Source organism: Varanus komodoensis, unplaced genomic scaffold (assembly GCF_004798865.1).
Source record: "Varanus komodoensis strain SLA01 unplaced genomic scaffold, ASM479886v1 scaffold5, whole genome shotgun sequence".
Lineage (NCBI taxonomy): Eukaryota > Metazoa > Chordata > Lepidosauria > Squamata > Varanidae > Varanus > Varanus komodoensis.
The window spans coordinates 11,318,019-11,332,962 of record NW_025336087.1 but is presented as its reverse complement, the minus strand read 5'-3'; the positions used below and the strand labels follow the sequence as shown (position 1 = coordinate 11,332,962).

At 37.5% G+C, this 14,944-nt stretch overlaps 1 protein-coding gene across 7 annotated transcripts in view; it reads right to left on the bottom strand.

Moving 5' to 3' along the window:
- AP3B1 (adaptor related protein complex 3 subunit beta 1) overlaps positions 1–14,944 on the bottom strand; it is a 167,849-nt gene that overhangs the window by 81,811 nt on the left and 71,094 nt on the right. For all 7 annotated transcript variants that reach the window (XM_044446339.1, XM_044446337.1, XM_044446338.1 and 4 more), the window contains exons 15-18: positions 8,294–8,470; positions 4,075–4,261; positions 2,950–3,080; positions 1,820–1,943 (exon numbers count right to left, since the gene is read on the bottom strand). In XM_044446339.1, the coding sequence (XP_044302274.1) occupies positions 1,820–1,943; positions 2,950–3,080; positions 4,075–4,261; positions 8,294–8,470 (619 nt within the window). The remainder of the gene's footprint in view (positions 1–1,819; positions 1,944–2,949; positions 3,081–4,074; positions 4,262–8,293; positions 8,471–14,944) is intronic.

Here is a 14,944-nt window from a genome sequence, read left to right as displayed (position 1 = left end):
CTGTAACCAAGAGAAGTCTGCAACTCCAACCTTGTGAGATAGGACATGCTGCAAGCCCATTTTTGTAGTATATTTCAGAAGTACAACTGCTGCCAACTATGGAATCAATACCAAACATTCTAAACAGAGAATGAGCCCTTTTCCAGAGTTTATTTTAATTTCTATGTAAAGCAGGTTACCAGGTATGCCACTAAGACCAATGTTAGGCAAAAGAACAAAATCAATTATAGTTTCCTATTGAATATATTTATTCTTGGATCAAGTAGAGAGATGTTCTGAATTGATTAGTTACTTTTAAAATAAAATGAAATAGAATTAAGCAGCAAAGACTTTACTCATGATGAACCTAAATCCTAACAATAACTCATTAAAACAATTTGCACCGTGGCATAGACAAGTGGTGGTAAAATCTGGACTGGAAGAGTCTAACCTTGGCTTGAATATATTTAATTTACTTTTATTTTTAGGCTTAGTAAGTCAATCAAAGTTTACAGAGTATTAAACAAACATATGCATTTCAACTCTGAAAGGGTCTGGAAATTCAAAGTGGCTTAGCCTGGTGACTTTAGCATGTATCCTTCAGGTGATTCCTACATGTACCAAATGCCAAGTCATAGGGGGCAGTGATGCTTCGCATGTGGAATAATGCAAATTTTGGTATCTATACATATATATCTCCTTCAAGCATAACATTCATTAGGAGACATGGAGGCTGTTTTCACTTAATAGCATCAAATCATGCATTAATGAATTAATGTATGATTTGCAGGGGCACACACCAGGCATAATACATAGCCTCCACCCAGATGAGAGCCAGTGTGGTGTAGTGGTTAAGAGCATGGGACTGGGACTCAGACAATCTGGGTTCTAGTCCCCATTCAGCCATGGGGCCAACTGGGTGACTTTGGGCCAGTCACAGACTCTCAGCCCAACCCACCTCACAGGGTTGTGTTGTGGGGATAAGATGGAGGAGGAGATGTAAGCTGCCTTGAGCCCTTTGTAGGAAAAGACAAGATATACCTGAAGAAGCGCTTACATCCATATATGCCCGGCCGCCCCGAGATCGGCGGGAGAGGCCCTTCTCCGAGAACCCTCCGTGAAAGAAATTAGGAGGGTGGGTACTCGGAGGAGGGCTTTCTCTGCGGTGGCGCCTAAGTTATGGAATGCGCTCCCCAGAGAGGTCCGCCTGGCGCCGTCGTTATTTGTTTTTCGGCGCCAGACGAAGACCTTTTTATTTAAGCGGCATTTTAACTGTTAGTATTACTAGATTTTATCTGGCCAGGGTGGCTTATTTTATATTGTATTTTCGTATTTTTAATTTAATGTTTATATTTATTGTAATTTATATTATAATTACTTTTAATTTCTTGTTGTAAGCCGCCCCGAGACTTCGGCGAATGGGGCGGCATAAAAATGTTTTAATAATAAATAAATAAATAAAAATTGAAAAATAAATAAATAAATAAATAAAAACTAAATTGGGCTAATCAAGGACAAGGCTTCTACATGATGTCAGCACCCAAACATTAAAGGTTAACTGTGGGTTAAACAACGTACTTTTAACCCAACTTCTGATTATAGGCGAATCACTTTTAACCCAACTTCTAATTATAGGCGAATCACCACAATCAGCATATACTGTTGATTGATGTCAGATAATAGTCAGATGTCATGTAGCAATCCTTGACCAGTCAAATGAGGAGCTAGATACTTAAAATGGCCAAGAATGTCATCTGCCACATTATGCTATTGTTACTGGAGGAAGCACAAAACCTGCATTCATAGTTCTTGATTATCATTCTTCCATATCAGCACATACCACTGTCACTGCTGCTAGAAGAATCCACATTTTCCTCATTGTTGTCATCCTCCTCTTCTGAGTAGAACCCTTCAGTGCATTTCTCTTTGTCTGCCTTCCCTAATATTGAAGTCCATTCTTTTTTCTGTTCATAAACGTAAAGTGTATTTTGTTAACAAATGCAAATCTTACCATTTTAACACTATATGCCATTTTTAAAAAGCAGACATGTAGGAGCACATGCACAGCAATACAGAAGCAAACTTCAAACAGAAGTACACAGTAACGGAAAATATACGGATGCTTACATTGTTTATTATAAATATTTGTGTCCTACTCTTCAGTTAAAATTATCTGGTAACATACAATTAAAAGTGAAACCACTTTCTACCACTACAAATAAGTGGGAGCAAACTGTTAGTTCTTCCATCTTTATTTTGGAAAAAGAAGAAAAAGAGGGTGACAGAGAGAAAGCGAGTCAGCACTAACAAAATGAATCATTCTGAACAAAAATCCTGTTTAATAGAAATAATTCAACATGAGCTCCGTTTTTGTCTCTATTCTAGCAACCCATCTTTTTTGGAGAAAGGAGTCTTGGTGTCTGGAGGCAGGAAACCAATATGATTATGCCAGTTTGCCAAAGGCTTCAAATACCTGCCTTGATTGCATCCACACTTTCATCAACACAAAACTTCAACTATCAGGATACACTGTGGGTTGCCATTTCTGAACAATGTCAAAGTGGTCTCATTTAAGCCTTTTATGAGCACTTTGGTGGCACTGCTCATGATGGTAAGGAGGAAAGATGTATCAGCAGTTACAGTTACAGTTATTGAGGAACAGCTATCCTTTTTTGTTGTCTGCTTCTCTTGAAAAGCTACAAAATATTCATATTAAACTTGGGCACTGAATAAATATCTAAAAGTACTCAAATATCAGCAACCAAAGGTGGAAGTAGGCTGACTGATGTTATATTAGGAAGATACACTGAGCACCAGTGGAAAAAATATGAAAGGACTGAAAGTAGTCATCTACAGAAGAAAGGCCCATTCTGTGACATATCCACTGCAACCCACTTAAAATCTTTATGTTTAGAGACCCAAATCCCAGCTTGCAAAATAATAAAATATTATTTTGAAAAGTCTACGTACCGACTCAATTACTTCTACATTTCTCACTGAAGGGTCAGGGGCAATCTCTGGCCAATTAGACAATTCCAGGTAGCCACTGGCTTTCATGTTCAGGGTATGAGACAAAGTACCAAGCTGGAAATGCTCCCTATCTATTGGGGGATGAGAACAGGAAAGAGGTGAAAAATATAGACATGAGCTCTATATCACAAAGAGCAATCTTAATCAAAACTAAAGGTAATTGGCGTTACATTACCCAAAATGTCATGGAATAAATATAAACTAGGAAGCTCTTCATAGGTCAAAAAACTGATTCTAGTCCATAGATTACAATAATCTCCCCCATAATGGTCAATAAAAAAGCTAATCAGTCAGTGTGTTTAGAGGTGTTGCTCTGAAATGTAGCTTCTCTAAAAATTACTTTACTGTGAATATTAAGAATGACAGCACAGTTAAATAATCCATATACATGTCTTGGCACAAACACATCCAGAATTTTAATAGTTTTCCTTCAGAAGGAGTGCTGCTTTCTGAGTATAAAGCAGGATTAAAATACCAAAGTATGGGAAAATTTGGAATGTACATAAAATAGTAAAATTACTACTCAGGGCTATACCATTTTAAAAATGAAGTAATGAGGGCATGGCAAAATATGCTTGTTTTTGACATTGCTTGGGAGAAAAATGCCACTAATTGTGGCATACTGACAGAAACTACAGATGGAAAGACTTCAGTATAATGTTTCTTAGTAAAAGTAATAATTAAAAGTCACATGTGAAGTTACAGATCTTGTGGGTGTCTAAAGATCATTCTATGCTATCGTTCTACACTAAAATACCATTCTACATTAATGAACATTATTAGTCTAAAATGTAGGTTATTATTCAAACAAAATCATACTATATGCACAAGCAGAGCTTTTACTTCATTGCTGATCACCAGACTTATACGTAAATATCAAAAGAGAAAATAACATGTAGTATTGATCACTCAGTCTCAAAAGACTAAAAACAGAGAAGCTTATCACTCATATATGAATTCTTAAGTTGACCAATTGGCAATATAAGTTTTGGTAACTTAAATATACAGACTATAGATATGCATATCCTTAATTAAGATTTGGTAGAAATACAGTAAGTGACATACCTTTAAAAGGAGACTCAAGCATTGGGGCAGGCTTCTGGGCCAGAAATATTTTTTTGGCATATTTGCTTAAAGCTCCACTCTTTTCGTTTGGAACAATGAGCTGCCTAATAAATCTTGTACGGTCTCTGATGTCGTAGCTTTGATCATACTTGCCGAGATTTAATATGTACTGGGTAAGCAATTTTGTCTGTGAAAAACAGAACAAGAAGAGAATACAAGTTATTTATGATTATTGATAACTCTGGATAAACATATTTAAAGAGGTAATAAAAATGAATGGTTATGTCAAACAAATGTTGTTCCATAGGGAATATGCATTTCTAAAGCAGTAAATGGAATTTTGAAGCCAAAGCACATGTCCTCTTCTGAATTGGGGAGGTGAATGCTGAGTACTGAGAAGCAGCCATGTGCTAGATTATTAAACTGCTGAAGTGGAAAGAAAGGCATCATTAAAAAAATAATCATATATGGCAAATCCGCTGAAGGGCCTGCGTGAGAATAATGAATGTGGAAATACAACTAAAAACATGGCACTCAAAACTTAATCGGAAAAATATGCAGGACATCAAAACATCAGAGGGTATTAGGAGGCTGGCAAACTGCTTCTGCTGAGGTGTGTTTTATGAAGAGATACTGTCCCTGGCATAAGCAGTGTCTGCACTCTGACTGCACTCAGTTACTTTACTCTGAATTATGACCCATTAAAGCAGACACATGAATCACTGAACTGGATTACTGCAAATTATTTGCAGTGCATTTAGCTGTTACTTTTTCATAAAAGCAAGCTGCTGATGCCCTCTAAAAACCAGGATAAAAGACTTCTTCTATTTTACCCCTCACAGCTTAAAGCTTCTGGTAATATTGGTCATTTATTTATATACGCAAAAGCAAGTTATATTATCACAGATTTTTACAGCATAACCAGATTCTCTAATTTGATGCGTAGGAATATTAATTATTAAAATTACTCAATGCACAGTAAATTTAAATTTTTGCAAGCAGAAAATTGGAAACATAAAAATAGCCTGCTGAATACATTTTATATCCTGTTCAGTAAATGTCTACAAAAATGCCATACATGCAAAGATGAAAACACTGCATCCTTTAAAAGCAAAACAGGCAAATAATGATATTACTTTAGGTTGAGAAAAGCTACAAATAATATTTGTGCTGAAAAATCTTAAGACAACAACATTCCAACACACAATTAAACTGATGTATAAGCATATTCTTTATCAACAAAATTTATATTGAAAAGGTACAATCTACTTGTATGAACTTTGCTATGAAATACAGTAGTTCTATTCTCTTGCTACTCCATAATTATGCCTACAGAATGTTAAACACTATCCAGTATAATTGGACAATATTTCTTTGAAATTATCTAATAGTTATGAAAGATCCTTGTAGTTTTAATATGCAGTACTTTATTAAGATACTGTTCTACAAATGGATAATTTTATAAGGTTGTTTTGAGTGATCTGCTTTAACTACCAAACTGTACTTAAATGGGGCCAGTTCTATAAGACTGTGTCTGCTAGAGATTATAGAATACTGAGGCAAGTTGGGAATTTCAGTGCTTTCCAACACAGAAACACCAACTACAGATTGCTGAAATAGTTACTGAAACCCACCAAGTTTACTTGTCCTTGCCAGAGCTACTGCATATGATAAAACCCTGAATCCTGAGTTGTTGACCTGTGGGTTCTTGCTATATTTGCAAACACTGCACAATGGTTTATAATTCAACAAATTTATGTTTTTCCTGGCCTATTTAGAGAAGGCCAGGCAGTGAGACCATTTGTCAGTCCTATGCCCCTCCCCGAAGCAGAGGAGGCATAGGTCATGCGGGTCGGTTGGAGACATCTTAGACCCGTATTCTGCGCATTTGTGGAAAGCTGCTTGCTGCACCATTGCAAGAAAGGAAAAAATAGGAGATAGTACAGAGGGTAAGAATATATTTTTGGTTTTTTGTTTTGTTTTTATAGAAGATTGAAGAGAACGTAGAACGATAGAGAACTATGAAAAACTAACAAGAACTATAAGAACTATAAAAACTAACAGGGCTATAACAACTGGGAGAGAACAATCGAGAACAAGCTAGACGAGCAATGGTCAGAGCAAGAGCGAAAGCGGCACAAGGCACAGCGAATGGTGGTCACAAAGACTGAACAAAATGGCGGATGCTCCGCTCTTTATAGGCTATGTGGGAGGGGGAGCGGAGCTTTCCCGCCAAAAACCATTAGCTTGCAATCTCCAGCCAAAGGCACTGCGCAAGCACAGCACCCCATATGAATGATGCACAGAGGCCATGCCAAAGAATAATGAGTTGTTGACCTGTGGGTTCTTGCTATATTTGCAAACACTGCACAATAGTTTATGATTCAACAACCCAGGAAGAGAACCCATTGTTTATTGTTGGGTTGTGAAGTTTAAGGTTGTCTGGGTTCCATTTCACAGCGCTCAAAGAGTCTCATGGCAGCTATGTTGAAGGCTTCTTGCTGCAGAGTGCAAAGAACTTACGTTATTTACTTTTTTTACATCTGCTATTCATGAACAGAGAGCCAGTGTGCAGCGTAGTGGTTAAGATGCTTGGTCTTAGCAGTACTGAGAGGGATAAGAAGGAATCTGTGTTTAGTAGATGGGGCAGGGGTTCCCACCAAAAGTTTCTCATCTATCTCAGCTATGAGAGCTTCCTGAATTGAGGCTCCAACCAGGCACAGAGCCCATATATGTGAATGGCACAGATGACTGGTTTGTTGTTGTTAGTCACGAAGTCGTGTCTGACCCATCGTGACCCCATGGACAACATTCCTCCAGGCCTACAGTTCACATCATCCCTCACCATTGTCTTTGTTGGCTAGCACTGCTGGAAACTGTACGGATACAAAATACCTGGAAGGATACAAGTTGCTCACCCTGATATAAAACATTGCTATTTCAAATTATCTAAATGTAACACAGAGATATCATTTTAAAATAATGTATATTTATTTTAAACAAGACAACCAAAAGAAATACATATGTTAAATTTTGATCATTTGAAGAGTGTACATGCAATTATATGTATACACACAAACAGGTTTTGGAACACTCCTTAAGGTGACAACTAGTATCTCAGATTCATCACCAGAATTCTAGATTGTCCTCTCAAATTCCTCTGTATCAGAGAATAGGATTCCCCTCAGGATTGTTTCCCTGTGCTTGTTAGGACTATGTATTGATCTTAGAGCTCAGCCCACTCCTTGTCTACAGAAATGCCAAAAATGATAGGAAGTCTATAGCTTTCCATCATGCCACAGTCTTGGTGCCCCTTTCAAGTTACTTCTTTTGAAGGAATGGCTGACATCTGCCAATTTGAAATCTCATAATTTCTGTTGTAATTCCTACCAGGTTCTTCAAGTCAAGCAAGGGAATTAGATATACTTCCTGTCTTCCAACATGATAGGAGCAGTGAAGCTATCCTAAACAAAGCTTGGTGCATGAGGCATAGCCTTCAAGACTTAGCTCTCAGCATCAGTTTTTGATTATTATTGCATTACATTTATACCCCACTTTTTCTCTTCATGCAAGGAATCCAAGGCAGCTTACAAGGTTCTTTTCTTCATGTTATCCTCACAGCAACAACCCTGTGAGGTAGGTTATGTAGGGAATTCATTGCTCATCCAGCATCACTCAGGGAACTTAATGGCTGAGTGGGGACTACAGCCTGAATCTCCCAAGTTTTAGTCCAACATTCTAAGCACTACCCTATATTGGCATTGACATTCCAAACAAGGATTGCCAAAAAGAAACAAACTACCATCTTTGTACCAACTACCGTTCCAAAAGTCTTCATGTCAGATAAGTATCTTCTCTACTACATCCCCATGTAAAGCAGTGGCATTCAAGTTTTAGTACCATATTTTTATGGATTGAGTTGTATCCATTCATTGTATATTTATTCACTGTACATTGCACATATGTAGTTTTAGACACCATATAGGTGTGCACTCTTTCCTAGTAAGTATTTCTTTCAGACTTTAGTCACAATTTTGGATTCCCCTTTTCTTTTTTTGGTCATTTTCTTAATAAACTTTGGGTATTTGAATAATTTTTGAGCTAAGGAACATTCAGAGGAGAAAAAAGCAAAGAATTATGACTAACTTCAAAACACAGTGATGCTTCATTTTAAATCACAACAGGACTAAACAGATTGGTGGTTTTTCTTCAGTCTTACCTGTTTTGAGTTGGTTAAGTATAATTTTGCTCCAAGATTTAAAATTTGCAGTTTTACAAGGTCATCTTCTACAGTGAAGCTCTTGGCCATTTTTCTTAGAACATCAGGGGCTATCTTTGGAACTCGTTCACAGTATTCTCCTGTAAGCCAAAGAATGCTGGCCCTTGCCACAGGGACCTTAAGCAAAACATGAGTTGAAACAGTTGATGCAGTTAGGAAATACATTTGAGAAGTATGCTTGCTTCTCTAATGGTATGTAAGTAAATACCTACCAAATGCATACCTGGAGGTAGCAGGAGGCACAAGTAAGAGACCTAAGCATTTAAGTGTTCCATTTAAAGAAGCCTTCTATTTCCAAGAGGTCCTAGCCTATCAGTAGTAACCTTTTCCTTAAAAGGTGTCCAAGCACTTAGAAGTTAAATAATTAAAACAGTTAGATGAGAGAGTCAGTGACCAGGTTCACAGATCAAGGCAGCAAATCACCCATGTATAGATGCTGCTTGAGACTCTCAAAGAACTCCAATAGGTTAGTGGGACAAGAGTTCCCCCCTTGTGGAAGCCATGCTGAGTTTTTCTCATCAGAACATGTCCCTCTATGTGCTTCCTGATTCTGTCTTTAATTATGTTTCAAGCAGTTTACCCAGAAGAGATGGTAAGTTAACAGGCCTATAATTTCCCAGATCCCGGAATCCTTTTTTAAAAATGGTGTTACATTGGCTATTCCCCAATCCTCTGGTACAAGGGCTGTTTTTAGAGACATATTAAATATTGTGGTCAGCAAATTCTTTAAGGTATGAAACTACCAGGGAGTCCTCTGGAAATAGTGGCAACTGCATATAATATATATGTAGTCTTTGGATCTTGGCTATTGTTAAACTACTTTGTATGTGTGACTCAATAATGTTACATAAAAGACTTATAATTAATGCACTCCTTTGGTTCAGTGATCCCATTATGACTTGTATTAATATCCTGTATTATCCTCAATGACAGTAACTCAGAAAATATTTCTAATATTTTTTTTTAAAAAACAGGCTTATTAGAAACAGCTTAGCTTTTGGTCACCAAATGCTAGCCTAAATAGAAATATCCAATTATATCTGCATGATAGGTTCTGTTCAACATCTTTTGGAAAGAGTTCCATGGTTGTGCGACAGAAGTCAGGGTTATCTTGATGAATTACCTTGCCACACAAATAAAATGAACAGATAAAACCTGTACATAACAGCAACACAAGGGGAGGTGACACAGGCAGGGTGTGATGCATCCTGGGATTGAATTTCAGGCAGAGTGGTTGATGGGATACATGCTAACAGTGAGGAGACTGAGCAGGGAGGATGAAACCATGATAAAGTAGACACCACTTAATTACCTATCAAGTATATCATGGTTTTAAAAAATGTGAACCATGGTGACCATGAGTTGTGTGATAGTAGCCTCATAGTTCAGTCCATGCCAAAAATCAGTCAAGGCAAGAAAAATGGATTAGTGTTATTTCCAGCAACTCTCAGTTTTACATTGCTGGTTTTCTACATAGGCTGTCAGAGCCACACCCAAGCTTCAGCTGTGATGGCAGCTGAAAAGGTCCTCCTTGTGAACAAGTCTCCTACATATGAGTAGACTTTTTCTCAAAGGGAAGCCCCTTCCCTCAGTTTTAGCACACCTTCTGGGTTCCACTCTTTCCAGAAGGCTTGGAGTTGGTTTCTCTGCCTTTACCTCTGAAGCAGAGTGTTGTCTTCCGCATGTGGTGCCCTCATGTTGGTCATTTTTGAAGCCTGTACTATTTTCTTGTAGTCTGACAGACACAATTTAAAGTTCTGAGTTTGATCCATAACCTTCCAGGTGATCTGGTCCTGCAAACCTTTGACAGCATCATGTCTTGTGTGATAATTCAGATCAGCTGAGAAATGCTGAACTGTGCTATGACCTTTTTCACATGTGAATAGCAACCAAGGGTTCACAATAATTTAAATCCAGATTTATGGGTTAACTATGGGTTGTTAACCATGACCAACTCTCAAAGAAAACCTATATTGTATTGTTGTGTTATCTGTTGTGAGTTGTTTAAGCCACAAACTGTTGTTACATCTAAGACTAGCATCAAGGTTCAGATCAGGGAACCTGATGTGCTAAAACAATTAGGCAATATTATTAGAGAGAATGCTGTGATCTCTTCTATGCTAAACATAAATGTGAAAGGAAGAAACTATCTGAAGTCTAGTAACTACCTGGGAAGGACCAGAAACAGTTGTTTTCAAGAATCTCACACATGTTCCACCTTTCCACCATGAATTAGTATACTAATCAGTACAGAGATACTGTCTATGTAAAGATATGGTCTATCTGAATAGAAAGAAACACAAATCCCTTGAAATATAGAACCTTGTAATTAGAATGCATTTCAAGTTGCATATGTCATGATACATTTTCAACTAAATGCTGTAGGGTATGCTTTTTCACTTTTTAAAAGGGATTAAATAAGATTACTTAGAAAAAGATTGATACCCTAACCTCTGAAGACAGGATCAGAATCGAGTTTAATCTCATTATGACATCTGTCAGCCACCGAGCCAGGAAGGAGAAAAACATGTCCGGCTCTGCTAGCACATGCTGCTCAGGTCCACATGGTGCCTTCTTTTTCCTGTCTCACATATGCTGCTTGTGTGCAGCCACATTTCCTTAGTTACCCATGCTGTACATAAATTGCCCTATCATCCAAACCCAGCAAGCTGAGTCACAGGGGTGACTTCCAATATATCCTGAAAACCATGGCTTCTTGTATGATTCCATGGCAATTTTGTAAACCGCCCCTACCACCACCCTTACTAGGTTCAGACAATATGGCAAATCTGTACCTGGCACAAGCAGTTATAGAAATGAGGTGGCATATGACTGGCATGCATGAATGTGGCAGGGAAAAGAACTCATCACAGGGTTTTTTTCCCTTCCCCAATCATGGAAAACTGACCACTGAGAAACATCAGTAACTCTACTGAAGAAATCCAACAAAAACACCCCTTGATGTTAAGGAAAAATGAACACATATGGATACAATGACTTGATGTCTACTAAAGTCTACTAAGTGGGAATGCTGCCAAAACTCAAAATTAGGTGGAGCATTTGTAGAATCTGTTATGTTAGTAATCCCTATTAGTAATACTGAACTTAGACATTCTTGTTATTAAAACTAAGATTAAGACTGTCCATCCAGTTTGCATGGCTAAAGATTCTAAACTGTCATTTCTACACATATCCCAATGTTTGTTTAATCCTTTACTGAGGAAAATGTAAATGTCCTGTTTCCAACACAAGTGGAATGATGCCACTTAACCCTTTAGTAAAATATTTTATTTTTGAAAACCAAAGGAACAGTCATGAAGATTTGTATCTACCCCTTGTTCAACATTCCTTTTTTCTGTCATGGTTTTGCTTCCTCTCTGTATCCAGCAAGTCAACAAAGCCATTTCTCTTCAGTATTGCACATTTTTTCCTTGTTTGGTAAACATAGTTTACTTTAGATATGGGTGCTAGTGGGAGGCACTGTGAGGGGTACTTGAAAAAGAAAATAAGGGAGAGGAAGCTGAAAGAGGAGCAGGGCAGCTGCTGGGCAAGAAGATATTGCAGATGGAAGTGCCTCTTCAAGAGCTGCAAACAGTGCAGCTCATACCAGCTCCATGCTAACTGTAGTACAAACAGTAGGGTATATGAAGAGAATCAGAGGGGATGTTATGATGTATAGCTTGATGCCATACTACAGTTCTGAATATGTACTCTCTTGCTGTTCATTCACAACTATTTGTATATACAGACGATTTCAGAATAATGGAGAATTTTCATCCAAGATTAGATGGGGGATTTCCTAACTCAATAAGCAAATTAAAATTTCTGTAAGGTTAGGGTTGGCCCACCACTACTAATAAGAATTAGTATTAGTATTAGCTTCTATTTCTCTAAGGATTCACAGAACCAAATATTAATTGATTCTGTCCACAATGTCACTAAATCTGAGCTGTTCAGTACTCACAGAGCCTCTGGCCTCATGAAGATTTTCTGTTTGACTATTAATAATCAGAGCTTCTCACTCCAGAAAGCAAGGACTACCTCACTTCATATGATGCATTAAGTGAACATGCCCGGCTACTATACACATGGCTCCAAATGGTATCCATACGTCATACGACTGCACAGAAAAAGACCTTGTTATATTCCCCTGAATGACTGCCAAAGGGACCCTCCCCCACTATGACAAAATCTTACAGAAAAACTGATTATTAGTCTAATTCTAAATATAACAACTGCAATACTGCAACAGTATTTAAAACTTTAAAACAGGTTTAAAACAGTGACAAACCAAAAAGATGCACTGTTCATCTATTATGCTGAGTTTTAAATGCTTGAGTACATTTGTTAAATGAGATATGGTAAGACTGAGTATCATTAGTATACACTAGGAAAGGGGTTATTTCTAATGTTCCAAAGGTTACGCTGCATTAAGACCTTACTCCCAAGCTATCATTTTTAAATTGGGCTAAAGAATAGTAATTGAGTGTTACACTGAATTTTCAATATTGATGCCTATGTTGCCTGAAAAATATTGAAAATACATCTAAATAAATTATGCTAAGACATATAATATACATGTATTTAAGTGTTACAGTTCTACCACATGTTGCACATTTATTTATTACATCTCTTTTCTGCCCAATGACCAATGTTCTCTGGAAAGATTACTAAAATACCATCGAAACAGTTAAAAGTATGAAATACAATGGGACTATGTACACGAATAAAATACAGTACAATGCATATGACACAAGTTTCTAGAAATGGGAAGAAGCAAAAGCTCTAAAATGTTCTAAAGATACGCTCTTCGCAGGCTCCATTTATAGAACCAGAGGAGAGCTTGTGAACCACACAACTGCATATTCACATCAATATATATGGCTCTCTTGTAACAAGTAAGAAAATAACACCTCCTTACAGGTCTTCCTTTTCATTCGGCCTAAGCTAAATAGTTGGTATGTAAATAGTAAAGATTAGTTCAAGAGGAAGAGGTCACAGTCTTAGCCATAAGACCTGAAAACAAGACTTACTGAACTAAATAGGGCTTACTTTTGAGCAGACATACAGGGTTGCACTGTGGTTAGCTGAACTTAGGTCCCATTGATTTCAGTGGTATGTAAGTTTAACTAACTTACTTGAAAGTCAGTCCTAAGAGTCCTATGCAACAGTATTTAGCATTGCCACCAATCACTTCAAGGAAAGGTGCAAAAATCCTGAGAAGGTGGTTGGAAACAGTTTTAGAATGGAAGAAGGTGAACAATCTGAAGCTTAATCCAGACAAGATTAACATACTTTAGATGGGAAATTCTTCAATCTAAATGAACAATTTCATCTGTTATTGGGCTGAGTTACACCCCTCCTTAGGCACCACATTGATAGCTTGGGGGTCCTTCTGAATTCATGTGACTGCAGAAAAACAAGCAGCAGCAGTAGCCAAGAGTGCTGTTGATATAACAGCCACAACACTATCTAGGGAAAGTGGAGTTAGACTATTACACATTGCCTAGTCACATTCAAAATGTAACTGTAAAGAGCTCTATGTGGGGCTGACTTGGAAGATAATTCAGAAACTTCCAGTGGTACACATATTGGCTCCTCAAATTCTCATCAGGGCCAAACAATCAGATCCTATTATATCACCCCATTGCCAGGGGCACTGGATGCAAGTGCATTTCTGGGCCAAACTGACTTTTCAAGCTCCTTGCAAGAGGAAAAAAGGCAAGATATAAATGGACAATGAAAATAATAATAATAACTGTAATAAAAAGAAAAACAGGTGCCAAACCTATTTAGCTCCAGCATCTGCTGGAGGTCACTGCATCTTGCATGTGCTTATGCACATACAGGAGTAACAGGGCAGGGGGCATGTAGCTTCTTCGCACCTCTGAAAATATGCTGTAGAGGGATTTTGAAACAGACATTCAGAAGACACAAGCAGCTGCAGAAGGACAAGGAAATCAGCAAAAGACACATGCCCATCAGTGGAGTGTCTCTAGCCAGAATTCTTTGTAGAAGCAAAACTGAGATAATCCTTTGTTTCCCAGTTCTTTGTACACTTTTCATATTTTAAATATCCACACACAGCTAAGGAGACATGACACGGTGCTGAGGCCTTCATTGGCTTTTCTGGTTTTGTATAAGTAATGATCTTGAATTTACAAGAACACAGGAAATAATACATTCATTATATACCCTCTACTTTGCATTGTTCTCAATGGCCAAACAGAATTGGAAATGTCATTGTGATATTTTATATTCTGGATAGCTTGTAAGAGTGGTTAAGTGCACTTTTCAAACCTTTGTGTAAGAAAGCGGTTTTTGAACCCATTACTTTCTGCAAAAAAACAGTGTAATGAAACCTCAGTTTTTCAAAGCAGTTAAAGACAGACATGTAGAAAGATTTTGTTGTTTGAAATGAGTCTGTTTTGAAAGCTTCTGTGTTTCAATTGCTCATAGTATACACCACTAAAGTACATTCCATTTTATTTAGATGTTTTTCAGTGAAGGAAACAGGCATCTTATGTAAGTAGCAAACAAGATTTAATGTTTGTCCTACAAAACATACAATATGATTCATATTTTAGCTAG